At 42.7% G+C, this 17,567-nt stretch overlaps 1 protein-coding gene across 4 annotated transcripts; it reads left to right on the forward strand.

Annotated features, from left to right (window-relative positions):
• The first annotated feature begins 3,274 nt into the window (after positions 1-3,274).
• Positions 3,275-17,346, forward strand: trim25 (tripartite motif containing 25). 4 transcript variants are annotated; one of them, XM_063201535.1, is made up of 13 exons: positions 3,275-3,372; positions 3,782-4,455; positions 4,778-4,873; positions 7,174-7,407; positions 8,287-8,455; positions 8,594-8,620; positions 9,539-9,601; positions 10,009-10,209; positions 10,660-10,701; positions 12,422-12,508; positions 14,269-14,331; positions 14,607-14,788; positions 15,999-17,346. In XM_063201535.1, the coding sequence occupies exons 2-13, from the start codon at positions 3,838-3,840 to the stop codon at positions 16,362-16,364; spliced, it is 2,148 nt and encodes a 715-aa protein (XP_063057605.1). In that variant the 5' UTR covers positions 3,275-3,372; positions 3,782-3,837; the 3' UTR covers positions 16,365-17,346. The 4 variants fall into 4 exon arrangements, with proteins under 4 accessions (XP_063057605.1, XP_063057614.1, XP_063057622.1 ...); XM_063201544.1 differs by having other exon boundaries at positions 10,012-10,209; XM_063201552.1 differs by lacking the exon at positions 8,594-8,620.
• The last annotated feature ends 221 nt before the right edge of the window (positions 17,347-17,567 follow it).

Raw genomic sequence — 17,567 nt, forward strand, 5'->3', positions numbered from 1 at the left:
TCAAATATGTGCATCATGAATTACATTATTTACCGTGCTATATATTAAAAAAAACATTCAGTGGTAACAGCAGGTAGGGAGACATGGGGAAGTACATATTACAACTGAACTGACACACAGACACACAGACACAGACACAGACACACACACACAGAGACACACACACACACACACACACACACACACACACACACACACACACGCACACGCACACGCACACGCACACACACACACAGCAACTTGTGTTTTGATTGGGATTCCATTCGTGTTGGGACATTTTTTTCCTGCAGACCAATCGGAAAGAGAGGAACAACGAAAACGCAAAAGAGTTGGCGCTGCAGAAGTTCTTGTGCTTTCTGCACCGGTAGAGATACCTCGATTCGTAGAAAAGGGAACTTGTGTTTTGATACGGGGCTCAATTTTGTGCCATGACAATCATGTCAGACCAAGCAGAAAGTCCCAAACATCATGAATACACAAAGGTGTTGCATAAGTTCTCGTGGGCTCTTCTAGCGGGCACCGGTAGAGTTACTGTACCTCGAGTCGTATAAACAGGAACTTGTGTTTTGATAGCGGTTCCATTTCATGTTGTGGCAACTCCTGTCCTCTGCATGCCCAGCAGAAAATGCTAAATGTGAACTCACAACAAAACTTTTGTACAAGTTCCAGATAGTGCTGTGCTGTGCTGTGCTGGGGGGCACGTCAACACCTTACTCTTGCATAATGCAGAAAGCAATGCAATCTGTGGCAACTGTTTCATGATAGAAGCCAGGCCCGTCGACAGGGGTACAGGGTGGGGCAAAGGGGTATGTTGCCCCGGGCCCAATGAGATAGGGGGGCCCAGAAATGGGTCCCCATTACATTATACAGTATGTATTGTATTGTATTTGTATGTAGGGGGGTCCTTTCAGATAACCTTGTCCTGGACCTAGCGATAGCTGTCAGTGGCCCTGATAGAACCACAATGGCTCTCTGCATGCCAGGTTTTTTTTTTCATTCAATTTCAATTTCATTACCACACATCACAAGCCACAGAATTGGGTTTATTTTCAAAAGTGGCTGATACCGTTATGTGGTTTAAACTAATAGGAACTTGGCAACAACGCCAGGTCGTTTCCTCTCACAGGTTGGAGGCAAAAACAACACTGAAAGGGAACAACTGTACAGAGATGGGCCCCAGCTTAAAGACATGGAGGGTGCCATGGTGTAAATGAAGTGTTCCTGCGCATTTTGGACTCGAACCCACAACCTACCAGTCGCTGCAGTTCAGCATGGAAGGCACAGCACAATACCGATGAGCTAAAGGTCCAAACCAATAGCTCAGTGCTACCGATACTGTATGAGGCTTCGGAAGGGAGGTTAACTAATGGCAGAGAGAGTAGAGAGAGTGAGGTTCCATTGGCCAATTGTTTCCGGGTTCTATTATTGCAGGGGGGGGGGGTCCCCCTATAGGCAGACCTAGGCAGACCTAAGGACTGTTCTATTCAATGCTAGGAGCATTATGACACGCCCCTTTAGGCAGACTACCTGGTCACGTTAGGTGCCCATAGAAACCTATTATGTTGGCATATCTCTATATACTTAAAGAATCTCTACTAATGGTCAGCTCAGCTAGTTGGAATCAGTTACACTGGCACAATTTTGGAGACATTATTTCAAAATTCAAAAATGACTTCCACTTAATGCAGAGATGTCAACCGCGGGTTCAGAAAGTAAAAATCCTTCCACAGATTTGATCCAACCAGCTCTGAATCAGCTGCTCATGAGTACTCAAGACCAGTTATTCAGTGAAGTCGCCTTTGTTGGATGTAAACTATGACAGAGTTGTTGCTTTCTTTTTAAAAAATGTATTTATTTATTTATTTTCTTTAGAGTTGTTGCTTTCTAAACAATGAATTGCCCGTTCTTTTTAAATGGCAATACTGAGATTAGTGTCTGCATCGGTGTCATGAATGAGTGTCATGACATTGCAGGTGTTTTCTTGAAGGTTTCTCAGACAACCCAGAGGTTATTTGAAGAACTTTTATCCTGCAGCATATTTCACAGGTGGGGAACCTATGTCTTGAGCCTTGAGGCCATCATATCCAGCCCCTGATGTAATGGTAATGTTATGCAGTTTCACATACATTTTGTAAAGAAATTTTAGAAATTACATTTGCAATACAATTAAGTTATTCAAGGGACCTAGTGAATGTGGGGTCTGTTGTAAAGGTGGCCTCCTTCAATGTAGGCCTAAAGTAGAAGGGGAAATCCTGGTTTGTGTTCATAGTACAGCCCTTTGAGGACTTCATGAAATTTGAAGTGGCCCCTTGAATGAAAACGGTTCCCCACCCCTGCTCTAATTGTTATCTGAGGAGTCTTGGGGTTCTTCCAATAATTTATTTGACATCCATACCAACACAACCATACTTTTGCCCCATAGAGGCAGACTGAAGAGCCTTCGATTTTTACTGTGTATGAATGAACCTAATAGCCTACACCATAGTCTCCAAAAGATGGCCCGCGGGCCAGATCCGGCTCGGGCACGGCAAACATGTGGCCCGGCATAAGGTTGGAACAAATGAAAACATGTGTGCTATCTGTGGCCGTACAGTCAGAGATTTGTTTGGCCCTCAGCCTCATTTGCGTACATAATTTGGCCCTTGGGGAAAAATAATGGGAAACCACTGGCCTACACACTGTCCCCTGAACACTAGAAAGATTGAGCATTTTGGAAGTCAAACACTACCATCTGCTGGGTGTCTATGGGTATCAAGCACAAACATTACTTGAGAGTGTCAGAAAACACTTCAGTGCCACCCAGTGGATGCATGTAGCTGGTAAACGAGAGAGAGAGAGAGAGAGAGAGAGAGAGAGAGAGAGAGAGAGAGAGAGAGAGAGAGAGAGAGAGAGAGAGAGAGAGAGAGAGCATAGTTATTAGAGGAACGCGCGCGCGCGCACACACACACACACACACACACACCAGTAGAGACAGACGCGCGAGGAGAGCTGGGCTTTTTTACTGAAATTAAATATTAATGCCATATAAGAAGAACAACCACCAAGCAATGTGCAGTGTGCCAAGTTGTGGAACAACAATGTCGAAATGGAAACATTATCAGATGTGAAAAAAATGTTTTATTAGGCTGTCTTTTTACATATCATTTATTATATTTCCTAGTGTTTTTTTGTCTTACATCTACTGCTCTACAGCTTTTTAGCCTACCGTACGTCTTTAAGACGCGCTGCGGATGACCTAATAACCGACACACCTGAGTTTACGAGGTCGGTTCCTCCTCTGGTTCCTCCTAGGCGCATCATCTCTCAGCTGACTCTTTTGTCGTTCGTTTCAATAACCGTCACCTGCCGCCCGAGAACGCCACGGCAACTTCGGTAGGTCTTAACTCTTCATTCAATATATGAACTCATTGCAAATATCATTAGTGGAAATAATTAATCTAATATGATGAAAGAAGTTAATATTTCGAATCACTAGCAATTCAGTTTACCATAATCATAAACAAAACAATGTTAATTTCACCTGCACTGTTAAGACAGTTAGGCTGCCTTATTACAAACTAAACTGACGGCAAGTAGCCTAATAACATCCATTGTTAGTTTTAGACGTTTCAATTGTTCAATTTGTTCATTGTTGCTCAATTTGTTGTTTATTATAGCCATATAGTTTGTGTTCATAATTGCAGTGTTCATAATTGCATAACTTCCGTAGCCGTTGCTAGCCGTCCAATAGGATAAGTTTCGTTTTCCATTTAAGTTTCGTTTCTCCCTTTCCCCTACGTAGCTTTCAGCTGTCCGCAGATGAACTCTGACTGAGTGACGGCGGCTACAGCAGCAGCCATGGCCGAGGACTTGCCATCGCTCCTCAGCTTGGAGGACGAGCTCACCTGCAGTATCTGCCTGTGTACCTTCGAAAACCCCGTCACTATCCCGTGCGGCCACAACTTTTGTCAGGGATGTCTGGACGAGACTTGGAAGGAAAGTTTTCTGCTGTTCTGCCCTCAGTGTCGCCACCAGTACGAGACCAAGCCCATACTGAAGAAAAACACGGTCATAAGCGCCGTGGTGGCGACTTTCAAACTCAGGTCTTCTTCCTCGGAGCTGGACCTCTCCAAAATGGTCCTAGACGACGGCGGCGAGGAGGAGAAGAAAATTAAGAAGGAACCGGACGTCAAGTGTGACACCTGCATGGAGGCCGCCGCGCTTAAGACCTGCCTCACCTGCATGGCTTCGTTCTGCGTCGAGCATGTCAAGCCGCACCAGGAGAACCCAATTTTTCGTTCCCACCAGTTGGCCGAGCCACTGGGAGATCTCCAGGAGCGAATCTGCCAGGACCACTGCAAGATCATGGAGTTCTTCTGCCAGACGCACGGCTGTAGTATTTGCAGTGCCTGCCTGCAGCAGGTGCACCGAGGCTGTGACTACACATCACCTCAGGAGAAACGGGATAAGAAAGAGGTTGGTCAGTTATCGGGTGCATATATGCATGCCAGCTGAAGTTAGGCCTATGTGTTGATGTTGTCAGATACATCCAAACAAGTGGGCATCCACTGACTTCCACTGGGCATCCACTTACTTGAGTGGTAGGCTATTCTTTCTGTCATGCAAACAGGTAGACTACATGTTTTTTCCCCATAAGTTCATAGTGATCTAGGCTACATTGTGCATGCATATGCATGCACATTCAAACAAGTTCTCTCCCACTGAAATGTTATTGTATGCTAATGCTATAAATTAGAGAGGTAATTTTTTGGACATTTATGTTTGTGTTCTTCCTCAGACCGAGTTGAAGGGCATGCTTACTGTCATGAGTAGGAAGATCGACAAAAACAACATCGTCATGGCTCAGATGAAGGAACAGCAACTGCAGTTGCAGGTAAGGTTGTAGGGGGGGGGAAGTATACTCTGTACTTATTGTCTAACAACGTAAACTTAATTTAGTTAGGCTTGAACCATGAAATGTTTCCCATCCCCCTGGATCCTCATCAGGTAGAACAGTTCCAGAACATTTTTAGATTTTTTTTTTTTGGTCTTTTACGACTTTATTGATGATAGGGCGGCGTCAGAGGTGGACAGGAAGCGAATGGGGAGAGAGACGGGGAGGCCTCTGCAAATGACCCGAGCCGGCAATCGAACCCAGGTCGGCCGCATGGCCAGGGGCGGTTTCAGACATTTATTCTTGGGGTGGCAAAGGGGTGGCGAAGTGTATTTCAGGGGGGCATGCTCCTACACTAAGGCAAAATTATAAACGCTATACAATTGACACATACACTTATGTGATACAGTGAATCCCTTAAAGTGAAACCCTGCAACCTAAAGTTCTATGTCTGAAATTATGTCAAGCATTAAGGCTATTGGTCACAATCAGGGCTCATAATTGGGGTGGCAAATCATATTTCTTGGGGGGCAAATGCCACCCCCTGCCACCCCTTAGAACCGCCCCTGCGCATGGCAGATGAGTGCCCTACCGGTTGGCCTTGGCAAGGCCAAGTTCAGCCAATTTCAACATGCAGTTGTAATGGTCACACTACCCTGGACTTGTCAGTATACTAGCTGAGATTTTTGTTTTCTTCATTCTTTTCTAAGATTCTGGTCATTGTAATGGGGGCAGGTGTTTGTTTACATTAAAGGGACACTGTGCAGGAAATGGTCAAAAAAGGTACTGCAACTATGCTGCTCATTGAAATTGGGTTGCCTATTGCCAAATTTGATTTTTGCATGAGAGTTTACTAAGTCATTTTTGCAGCTAAAAATGGCTATTTTTGGAAATTCAAAATGGCGGACCATGGGGAAGATCCCCCTTTTCATGTAAGAAAAGTGCAATTTTTCCAGTCATAATGAATACTTAAAATTTGATGCTGGTGGCATGTATTCATGAAAAAGGTAACATAAGTGAGTGGGCAGCATGAATTCTGGAAATAAACAACTAAAAATCTCACACAGTGTCCCTTTAAAAACAACAACAACAAAAACATTTGTATATATTCCGAAAAACATCCAAAAGTTTATGCAGCATCAGCAGACAATTAGCAAACAGCAATAACTTTTGGAAACACATTTGGAGTAGACTTCTGTTAAGAAAGTTTTTAATCTTGTTTATTTTGTTTTTAAACAAAATCTGCCCCCATTAGAATAGCTCAGATTGCGGAAAGGGCTGAGCCAAAAAAAATGCAGCGTCACCGGGTACTGACAAGTCAAGGGTAGCTTGAGCAATACAACAGCATATTGAAATTGGCAGGAGTTATCCTTTAACAGAATTAAAGCAAATCACATAGCCATTGCCATGCCTTGATTGACATGATTCATGACTTGGGTGGTTGGACACGGATGGTTATTCAGCTTTACAGTGGTCTGATAATAATTCTGTTGGGCCAGGTACTCAGCGATTTGCCCGTTTCGCCAAACATGCACCAAGTCATACATTACATGACATTACATTACACTTAGCGGATGTTCTTTTTATCCAAAGTGACTTACAGTTATTTACAGGGTATTGGTTTAAGTCCATGGAACAGTATGGGGTTAGGTGCCTTGCTCAAGGGCACCCCCACCATGGAGTGCGATAGGGAGTGGAAGGGTGGGATTTGAACCTGCAACCCTCTGATCTAAAGCCCATCTCCTTAACCATTAGGCCATGGCTGTCTACATTTGACCAGGGGAGCCAGGATGACCTCTCTCCAATAGCTCTTTTTTTCTTCTTTTTAAAATGTATTTCTTTGGTGATTTTTACTATATTTATGATCGGACAGTGAAGGTGGGGAGAGAGCGACAGGGAAGGGCTGGCAAAGGACCCGGGCCGGTAATCAAACCCGGGTCAGCCGCATGGTAGAGCAGTGCCCTACTGTTTGGCCATGGCAGGGCCTCTCCAGTAGCTCTTGTTTTATTATTGTAGGATGACGGTAAGATAACGTCTAATCATTTCTATTCCCTAAAGACTCTGTTAATTGTGTGCTTGTAGGATGCCGGTTACATAATGTCTAATCATTTCTATTCCCTAAAGACTCTGTTAATTGTGTGCTTGTAGGATGCCGGTTACATAATGTCTAACGCTTTCTTTTCCTGTTAATTGTGTGCTTGTAGGATGACTGTAACATAATGTTCTATTCCCTGTTCATTGTGTGCTTGTAGGATGACTGTAACATAATGTTCTATTCCCTGTTCATTGTGTGCTTGTAGGATGACGGTAACGCTCGTAAGAAGATGCTGAGCGCCGAGTACCAGCTGATCCGGGACCTGATCGACCGGGACGAGCAGCAGGCCTTGAAGGCCGTGGACAAGGAGATGGAGAGCGGCCAGGCCAAGCTCCAGTCGCTCCTCAAGAAGTTTGGCCAGAACGTGCAGAAGATGACCCAGACCAAAGCTGAGATCAACCGCCTCCTGACCAGCGCGGACACTTTATCTTTCCTGCAGGTACAGGTCCTGGCCATATAATTAGAATATCATGAAAAAGTTTATTAATTTCCATAATTCCATCAATATTTCATCAATTCCTCAATTCATGTTTTTAGCTGGAAGGCCAAAAAGAAATAAATTAATGAATAATTGAATAGTTTAAATGGTTGGTTTTAATGGTTAATTTTCATTGTAGATGCATTGCCCACATTTGAAGCTAAACATTATTGATGGAATTAGGGAAATAAATCAACTTTTTCATGATATTTTAATTATATTTTATTGGCAGTGCTCTAGTTGCAGCGGCCCTGGAATACTTGAACAGTGTATTCTTTAACACAACTTCGTTGTCAAATTTTTTCGTCAATGACGATAAAAAGCTCTTGAATCTTGAATATATGGCCTGGACCTATATAAAGTATATGGTGTGGTGGACAATGACTGGAGCTACATGTGCTGAATTAGTTTATAGCTCAGAGGCTAGTTTCCACCTGTAGTCCCTGGGCAGGTGAAAAACATAAAGTATAAAGATAACAATTAAGCTTCTTTTTAGCGCATCTGCTCCATACGTGTCGGCGTGTAGTATTATGTATTTACACTGTGCATCCCTAACCCTATCCAACAGTGCAAGTACATAATGGTACATACTATACTTGTACTGCACCGGACCTTTCAGGCCCTCTCCAAAAATACAATGGGAAAGGTTCATTTATTTCCACAAATACCATTTAAAGCAATACTGTACCATTTTTGGAAATAAGCTCATTTTGTTTGTTTTTTTGAGCTTTTCCATTATGTTATGTTTTGGGAAGCATCTATAGTTTATTGTGTAACAGAACTTACATATGCTCCTTTGTTTGCTTTTACCTTACATCCTTGTCTTTTGTTTTCTGATAGGCTTCAGTGGAACTGCCAGCCAATGCCAACTTTGAGCCGTACTGCCCGAAAGTAAATGTTGACTCAAAGGCAGTTATCGCCTATCACTCGTCTGTAGTGGCTGTGAAGGACCTTCTCAACAAGATCCTGGCAACGCCAGTGGAGAGTCGCATTTCAGTTCTTAAACCAGGTGTGTGTGTGTGTTTGTGCGGCCATGCATGCTCATGTTTTGTATGTGTGCATGAATTAATGAATGCATGCATGTATTGGATAATGTACCTGTACATCTTTTGCAAAACATTTCTGAATGTCTTTACAAATATTGCAGATTTTGAGAGGGACGTTCTTGGCAAAGGTGAAAATGTATTATTAACTCGATATACTCTCTTGATGTCTATTCATAATCATCGATTATAATCTTGCTGTGTGTTGTCTGTGTCATTTGTGGTGTGTTAGTTTGTGATGCGTCACTGTACGTCGTGCATTAATTATTGTGTTGTCTGTGTTACATGTGATTCGTATGTTTTGTTGTGTGGGGGCAAAAAATCATTATATTCTCAATTTGTGTAATTGTTTTTTCCCAAACTTACTACCTTCTGTCTGTGACTCCCCGGCAGTAGCTCTGCCTATGGGAACCACTGATGTACGTAATTAATACAAGTAAAAACCCTGCCAGAAATTTGTTCTAACAAGCTCTTGGTAAGCTGACCGTAGTAAGTAATCAAGATGGGTAGACCAATTATTCAGTGAAGTCTCTTGTTGAAGAGAAAACTATGACAGGGTTTTTACTTTTGAACAATGTTTTTGACACACCTGCTTTAAAATCAGTGTGGTCTACTCCCTAACCCAAGTAAGTTAACATGGCGTTAGCTTAAGAGGTAAACTTGGTCTTAAAATGGTTTCAGTATTGTTTCAGCTGCAAAACTTACTGTACTTTAGTCATACTAGCAACTATCAGTTTATTCAGTAAATATTCACAAAAAGCTCTAATTTGGAAATAGGCAGCAATTTCAATGAGCAGCATAGTTGCAATACCTACTCTGGCCACCATCCTACACAGGAACCTCACAACCTCGTTAGACAGCTCTTCTACATGTTTTGCACCATGCTAACTTACTTGAGTAAGTGTGTAAACTCCCACGTTCTGAAAAAAGCCCTCTGGATGTTAAGGGTGTTGAATTACCCTACGATAATTATGCATACCTTTATTGGGTGTGGTCTATGGTGAGGCATCCTTTTTTCATCAGACTACTGACCTGTCTTCCTTTCTTAGTCTCAAGTGACCCTCCTGAAGGATCTACTCTGCGACCAGGGCCTCCTGAGAGAGGTGGCAGAGGTGAGTTGGTCTTTGACTAGAATTATCCACAATTGGCCATGATTACAATCACCTTTTGATATTTGCTGATATTATACGTACAAGCTGCAGTATAAGCTGTTTCAGTATGACTGGCACAGTGACTCGAAGTGTGTGCGTGCGTGTGCGTGCATGCGTGCGTGCGGTGAATGACCGTGGCCTTGTCTCAGATGACCTGATGCCAGTCAATGACTGATTTTGGTGTCAGTCATCCTGTAAGGCAGGCCCATTCCAGTAGCGACCTATTCGGCCCAGGAACTGACTTAAAAATTCAATGCAATTCAATGGATTATTATTGAAAAATTGTGGCTGCACCACAGAATGGCCTGTGTATGGCAACCACTGCAATGCTGTGAGGGAGGCTAGTTACTGTATGCTCTTCGTCTCAGCAGGAGGTCCCCCCAGGAACATGAGGTCTCCCAGTCCAGGAGCCTCCCTCAGGGCGGGCAACGGCAGATTTCAACCACCACCTCACCACCCACCTCTTTACCACCCACATTTCCAACAACCACCTTTTCACCACCCACTTCACCACCCACCACCTCACCACTACCCACCTCACCACCAACCACCTCACCACCACCCACCAGGTATTTTATCGTGAACCTGCCCATACGAACATTTACTTTCTTGATATGCTTCATAAAAATATCAATAAAAACTACAAGCAGCATATGAAGCATACGAAGACCGTAATTGTGTCAAACACATTATTTGTTAATGCCATGTACAATGCACTTTATTCATACTAGTTTTACCTGATAATTCTGCATGAGAAAACCAAAAGGGGCGACTTTCAGGAGTATAGCATACATGGCAAATATGTTTTTATATAAATAATTTATGTAAATGAGTAATAATAAAAATTTGTTCCATACAATTTTTCCTTGTTTGTGTATACTACACTAGTACTACCATAGACATCTTAGTTTGCACAATGTTAAGTGTAGTGATAAATAAAAAGGTGTTCTTAACATTTTTAAAATTAATTGTCATTAACCATTTTCATCACTTGTGCATTTCTCGCATTACTATTTCAGGGAAGAAGCCAGGGAATCCCAAGACACCCAAGGGAGACCAAAGTAAGAACTCCTCTTTTACATTTTCTTGCAAAGTCGTTGTTCCAAACGTTCATTCATTTTGTAGTGTTGTGCCATACTTGAATCGGCTTTTTTGTTTTCACGGTTTGCATAACACTCTTCATGATTAAGGTGTCCAGCAGTCTGTGTTGTGAGCTGATGGATTTGATTTTGAAGGTGTACATTGATTTAGAACGTGTATTTATGTGCTGAGTGCGGATATTTTTTCTGTTTACTTGTGGATGATGATGTGGACATGTGGATAACAATAAAAACTCCTTTGTGGTGAGTGCGTTTTGGCCCCCTAAATCGGATTTTTTTTAAATGACTTTTGAAATGAGCATTTACGTGTAATTGGGAGACCAAAACCAAGGCATTTTTCAAAAATATCCATATGTGTAGTACGTAGGTGTGAACAATGTCTTATTGCTTTGAAACTTTATGAGACCAGAGGTCAGTTTCTCGATTCTTGTCGTTGCTAACCGTCTTAAGACGTAACAACATTCCCTTGGATTTAGTGGTGAGCATCGCTGTTGAGATAGAGTTGAGTTGCCCTTACGAAGGACGTTGCTACCATCGTTAGCAAAGACGCTTTCGAGAATGCCATCCCAGGTTTGATTACCTATGCACCTTCTGAAATGATGTGGCAGGTGGATGCAATCAAGCACACACCTTTTTAAAACGCATTGTACATATTTTTGCCATGTGAACTGAGGAAGGCCAGTTGTACGAAAACATTGTTGCTACACTACATTGAACAGTCATTGACGCACAATTGCTATGTTTACATAAGACATTTAATTCGGAATTAACTTAACGGAATTAACCTTTGAGAGCGTCCTTGAAGCCAGAACATACTGACAGGCTGACATGCTGTCATGCTATTGCCTTTACATAATTATTACAATTCATTTTATTTTGCTCATCCCGTATGTAATTCATTCTTGGTTATATATCATCTTGTAATTTCCAAAAAAATCTGCAAAAAAATCAATAATCGTGATTAATAATACGATTACGATTTTGACCAAAATAATCGTGATTATGATTTTTTCCATAATCATGCAGCCCTAATTCTGAATAAAGCTTAATTCTGCTTTGAAAACGTCACGTAAACCCCTCACTATTCGGAATTAAATGAAAGGTCAAAGTAAACTCAACGAAACTATTTAATTCTGAGTTGTTAATTTGGAATTAAAAATGTTGTGTAAACGTAGAAAATGTGTGTGACCCTTTTTTGCTTCTTAAAATATCTCTAAACTTTTGCATCTGGTCTCCTCTTCAGGTAATTTCTTACATTTCTGTCAAAATTGGTCAAAAAACATGGTCTGGTCTTCCCAGGAATCACAAGAAGGAACAATCAGGGTCTGCTTTAACTAATTCCACCCAAACATTTACATGTTATTATATTTTTACTGGCCTTAAGATGTAAACATTCACAGGACGGCAAGGCATAAGTAAGTACACCCTTGCATTCAATAGGTTTTAACCCTCAGTTAGACGCAATAACTTTAATAAAACAATCTGGATGTATTTTGTCTCCCTCTTCTTTATAAAACTACCCCTCTTCAACAAGGTTTCTGGGATAAGAAGAGGGAGACAAGATACAAGATCAGACCATGTTGTATGACCAATTTTAACAGAAAAGTAAGACATTTCAAAGGGTGTACAAACTTTTTCCTATGACTGTGTATGTTCATTACCATTTGTTCTTCATCCCTAGATAAAGGAAAGAAAAAGGAAAAGACACCCAAACCTGATCCATCCACCAGGGTTCCTGCCGGTGATCCATGCCCACCAGATAATCTGGGTACGTTTAGTTTAGTTTAGTTTGTTGGTTTATTTGACAGGGGCCATGTACAGGACAACTCCAGTACCAGAGTTAGCTACAAAGCTAATTTGCATCTGTGGTCCCTGGGCAGGAAGCTATCAAACAAAACACACACATTAAAACCTGGTCAATGCATGTCCTTACAAATAGTTACACACTAATAGCAGTCACATCACACTAACGTACCACAATAATGATAATAAAAAAAAGTAAAGCAACATGTTCAGATCTGGTTCTTGCATGACTGGTGATGTGTTCTCTCTGCTGGCCTATGCTGATCATTTAAAGGGACAGTTCAGTCAATTTCCACATGCAGTTGTAATGCTCACACTACCCTGAACTTGTCAGTGCCTGAGATTTTTTTTTCTTCTTCTTCAGCCGTTTCCGAGATCCTGGTCATTGTAATGGGGCAGCTCTTTGTTTACATTAAAAAAAAAAAAAAAACATTATTCCCAAAAACATCCAAAAGGTTATAAAACATCAGCAGACAACTAGCAAACAGCAGTACCTTTTGGAAAAATATTTTAAGTTGGCTTATGTTTCATTTTTTAAAAATGTAAACAAACGCTGCCCCCATTAGAATTGCTCATATCTCGGAAAGGGCTGAGACGAAAAATGTGGCATCACCGGGTACTGACAAGTCAAGGGTAGCCTGAGCAATACAACAGCATATTGAAATTGACTGAACTGGTCCTTTAAGTTTCCCTGAGGAAAAATGTGTGGTCTAATGTCAGTCACAAATTGTTCCAACAGACCAACTGATGGTGCAGTTGCCTGTGTCATTGCCCTAACAATGCACAGGTACTTAAGATTACTGATTAAATCCTTTTTAATGCACCCTTAAGTTGCTCATACCAGTGTGCCCATGCCCTTTGGCCTTGATAATGATACAAAGGGCAATGTTTTGAGCAATGTTTTTGGCAGCGATACTATAAGATGTCGCTTGGGGTGTTTATCATTACTTATCATTACTCATTTAACACTTATCAACAGAATTTAGATCCACATCAGACAACATTTTTTTCAATCGTTCCATCAGAAAACTAGGAGCCAAATATGTGATTGCCCAACAAACAGTTGTACGGTGTATCGTTACTTTTAGAGTCCTTCATTTAGGCATGTTATCTTCGCAAGCAGTGTGTCCGCAGAATACTCTGTTGCATTGTTGTCGAGCACACAAAAACAATGTGTTCCCATAGTTGCCACAAAGTCGTTCGCTGATTCATCCGCTATATTACCACACATAAATATCAACCAGTTCAGCAGGTACAACCTGCATCTAGCTTGTGGAATTGTATCTGCTGTTCTGCTGATTAGTAAAACATTGCTCTCAACTGGTGTCATGGCAAGGGGCATTTATTTATTCTTTTCTTTTTTAATAATATTGACAGGCTATCTTATATAATTGGAGGTATTGAACATTTCATTGTACATGGGTTAACAGAACATTTAACTCGCATGGCATCATACCAAGCAGACGGGGAAAACCAACAGTCAACAGCAGTATTTTAATGTCCGTATCCTGCTGGGAGGCAGCCGTGGTGTAATTGTTAGGGGGGGGTTGCAGGTTCAATCCTTACCAGTCCCTTCCTACCACCATGGCTGTAGTGTCCTTGAGCAAGGCACCTATCCCCACTGCTCCAGGGACTGTAACCAATACCCTGTATTATCTGTAAGTGTAATGCAATGTTATGAAATTATGCATTCGAGGTATTTAGTCTGTTTAATATGTTCCACAGGTGAACCCCCCTCTGTTCCTCGGGATGTGTCCAATGCTGTGAAAAGAAGTGACCTCCTAAAATGTAAGTTGGGATGTTGCCGTGAAACTGCTGAGAGTACTTAATTACATTTTATATTGTTGATGATATTTAGAATGTGGAACAGAATATCTTTTTATTTGTCATCTTAATGGGTACAGAAAAATTGAGCATGTCTGGGTACTCCGTGGCATCGTGATGTTCATCCACCATTAATGTGGATGAACATCACTCCAGACATCTCTCCTGTATAAGAGACATCATTACCGTTGTATAGATCTATATTGTGGATACTTTCACATTATGTTCTCCACCTCTAGTTGGAACAGTGCTGAAGCTGGATCCCAGGTCGGCCCACAAGCGCATCGGCCTGTCGGAGGACTTCACCAAGGCCTCGGTGGCGGAGGAGCCGTGCCCCTACCCAGACGGGCCCGAGCGCTTCTCCGTCTGCTCCCAGGTCCTCTGCTCCAAGGGCTTCGAGCGCGGACGCCACTACTGGGAGGTGAGCACCAGCAGCAGTTGATGAGCATGGGTGTAGAACACTAGGGATCCCTTTCAGTATCTTCTATAACAGAGATTTTCGAACTGTGGGGCCTAACGGTGCTCATCCATTGTTCAATTTGACGCAAGCCGTACCAACGCATTTAATTCATTTTCAATGAAATGCGGCAGATCGTCGTTACCGGACTCGCAAAGCATGTTGGGATTCTGGTACGGCAAGCGTGGGTCCGGTGGCACGTCAAAAAGTTGAGCTCTCCCCAAAGTTCTGCAAATGGCCACGGCTGACGGACTGCGTTACCCAATGACTGTTGAGCACATGAAGATGTCCCATGATACCTGTGGTCATCAAGAAGGTGCATTTCCCTCCGTATAAGTAGATTTTTGACAGCTATCGAACTTTAGGATGTACAAAATATAGACTACAAACATCTATGATGCATGTGCTTATGGTGCCTGGGTTCAAATTATTATGTTCGATTTCGACCATAGCATAACAAGACGAGGTCAAGCTGTGTGTGAAAAAAACACGTGCCGAGGTCGGTAAGAGCATATTGAGTTGTAATTTAGGGGCAGTTGGTTTGCTACATCGATAAAAACGGCTAGAAATGTAGATTGATATACTTTCTGTATATAACTCCCGGGTCACGCGAGCTGTTGTAGCAGTACGTCGACACTGGGGTATCCAATACGTCGAGCTGCGATAACAAGACGCATTAATGGATGCGTACGGTAAGGGCATTCCAAGTTAGCCAGGCCGTGCCCTCCTAGTGTAGCAACACCTTCAGCTTTGCCACTAGTCAGGTCAAGAGCAATGCAAGTTACGTAAAATTCCGTAACTCCTCCTACTTTGCCGGGACGCAAACAACCATTAGCAAATCAAGGGAGGCAGGTCAACCATGCCGTTTGAGAAATGTTAATTGTTATGCTCTTGGTCAGACCAAGTCTCAGAGATTTGAAAGTCGATGCTAATCAGGCTAATTCAGTTGGCCTTGAAATCATTTTCTAAAAATCAAAATAATAGTTAAAATTATAGTTGTGAGTGTGTTGCTGTTGACTATATATGTCCGTTTTATTGTTTACTGGGCCAGAGGTGGGCCCCGAAGATGTGTTCCACAAGATCTCCATGTGTTCACCATAGGTGAAGATAACCAGTTGATAAGTTGCTTGAGTTGTCTTCTACAACATCTCCTCATTCCTCCTTCCCCTCACAGGTGAAGATGAGCAGCAACAACTTCTGCGGGCTGGGCCTGGCCTACGGCCGAGTGGACCGCAAGGGCCCCGCCAGCCGCCTGGGCCGCAACGCCGACTCCTGGTGCGTGGAGTGGTTCAACGTCAAGCTGTCGGCGTGGCATGACAGCGCCGAGACAGTGCTGCAGAACCCCAACCCCAGCCGCGTGGGCGTGTTGCTGGACTGTGACGCGGGCAGCGCCACCTTCTACTCTGTGGACGGGCGTACCCCTTCTACTCGGGCCTACCCCTTCCACACCTTCGTCTTCCCCTTCCAAGAGGCCGTCTACCCCGCCTTCTGGATCTTTTCCCAAGGCTCGTCCATCTCCCTCTGTAAGCTCACTGCATGAGGGTAGTTGACGATTGTCCGTGGTGCTCTCTTCATGAGCGATTTAAAAAAATATCAAATTTCTAAAATGACTACTCTGGTTGTTCCTCCATCTCCCTCTGTAGCTCACCGCCTGAGGGTGGTGGTCGATTGTCCGTGGTCTCTTTATGAGCCTTGTATTCTTTTAATGGTCTTTAATTCACAATTTAAAAAAGTAACAAACTTCTAAAATGTAAGAGGAATTTACTCGGGTTGCTCCGCCATCTCCCTCTGTAAGCTCAACCCCATGAGGGTGGTGGTCGATTAACATTGAGACTTTCTACTTGAGCCTTGTATTCTTTAAGTAAGGGTTAACGTTCGGCGAGAAGGTCGCTACCGTGGAATAGCAGCACGACAGAGAGAATCTTTAGACCCCGACGCGGAGCGGAGGGGTCTTGTTCTCTCTGAAGTGCTGCTATTCCACAAAGCGACCGACTCGCCGAAAGTTAACCCGCTTATTATATGGATATACTTAAATGATTCACACATGGCGGGGACATTTCCTTAGGCCTATTTCATGTTAAGATTGTTGCTGCGCAAAACAAAACAGTGCCGTTGTGGAACACCGCTAGGCAACAGCTAGGTAGCCAGGACAACAGGTGTTGTCTATCACAGCAGCTGATTAGAGTCTTGTTGAAAAGTCGCTTTAGCAGTGAAAAGTCTTGTTGCCATTGACAGCGGTCTGTTATAGACCAACCCGTCCGTTATCGAAAAATAACAGACGTGCGAACGTTGGGGAGCCCCGTTGAAATGAATGGAGCATTCGACCGATGACGTCACACCATATAATAATGCTCTTAATGCACGATTTGAAAAAAATATCTAACTTCTAAAATGTAAGAGGAATTTACTCAGGTCACTCCTCCACCTCCCTATGCAAGCCAACCGCCTGAGAGTTATTGCCATTTCTTAGGCCTTTTCTTTATTTAAAAGACAAAGCGAATAAAGTTCCGAAACAAACAAAAACTAGCACTAATGGACATTCTCAGTGAGCCACTCCGACCACTAGTGGTATCTTGTTGGGTTTCGTCATCTTCCTAAACACGTGATTTAAAATAAAACAAAGAAAAGCAAGCAAGCAAGCACTAAATGTATGAAGAATTTACTCAGGTCGCTCCTCCTCTGTCAATTGCAGGATCATTAGGGCACGATTCCACTTGGGTGGTATAATTCTTGCTGTTGCACT

Source organism: Engraulis encrasicolus, chromosome 1 (assembly GCF_034702125.1).
Source record: "Engraulis encrasicolus isolate BLACKSEA-1 chromosome 1, IST_EnEncr_1.0, whole genome shotgun sequence".
Taxonomy (NCBI): Eukaryota; Metazoa; Chordata; class Actinopteri; order Clupeiformes; family Engraulidae; genus Engraulis; species Engraulis encrasicolus.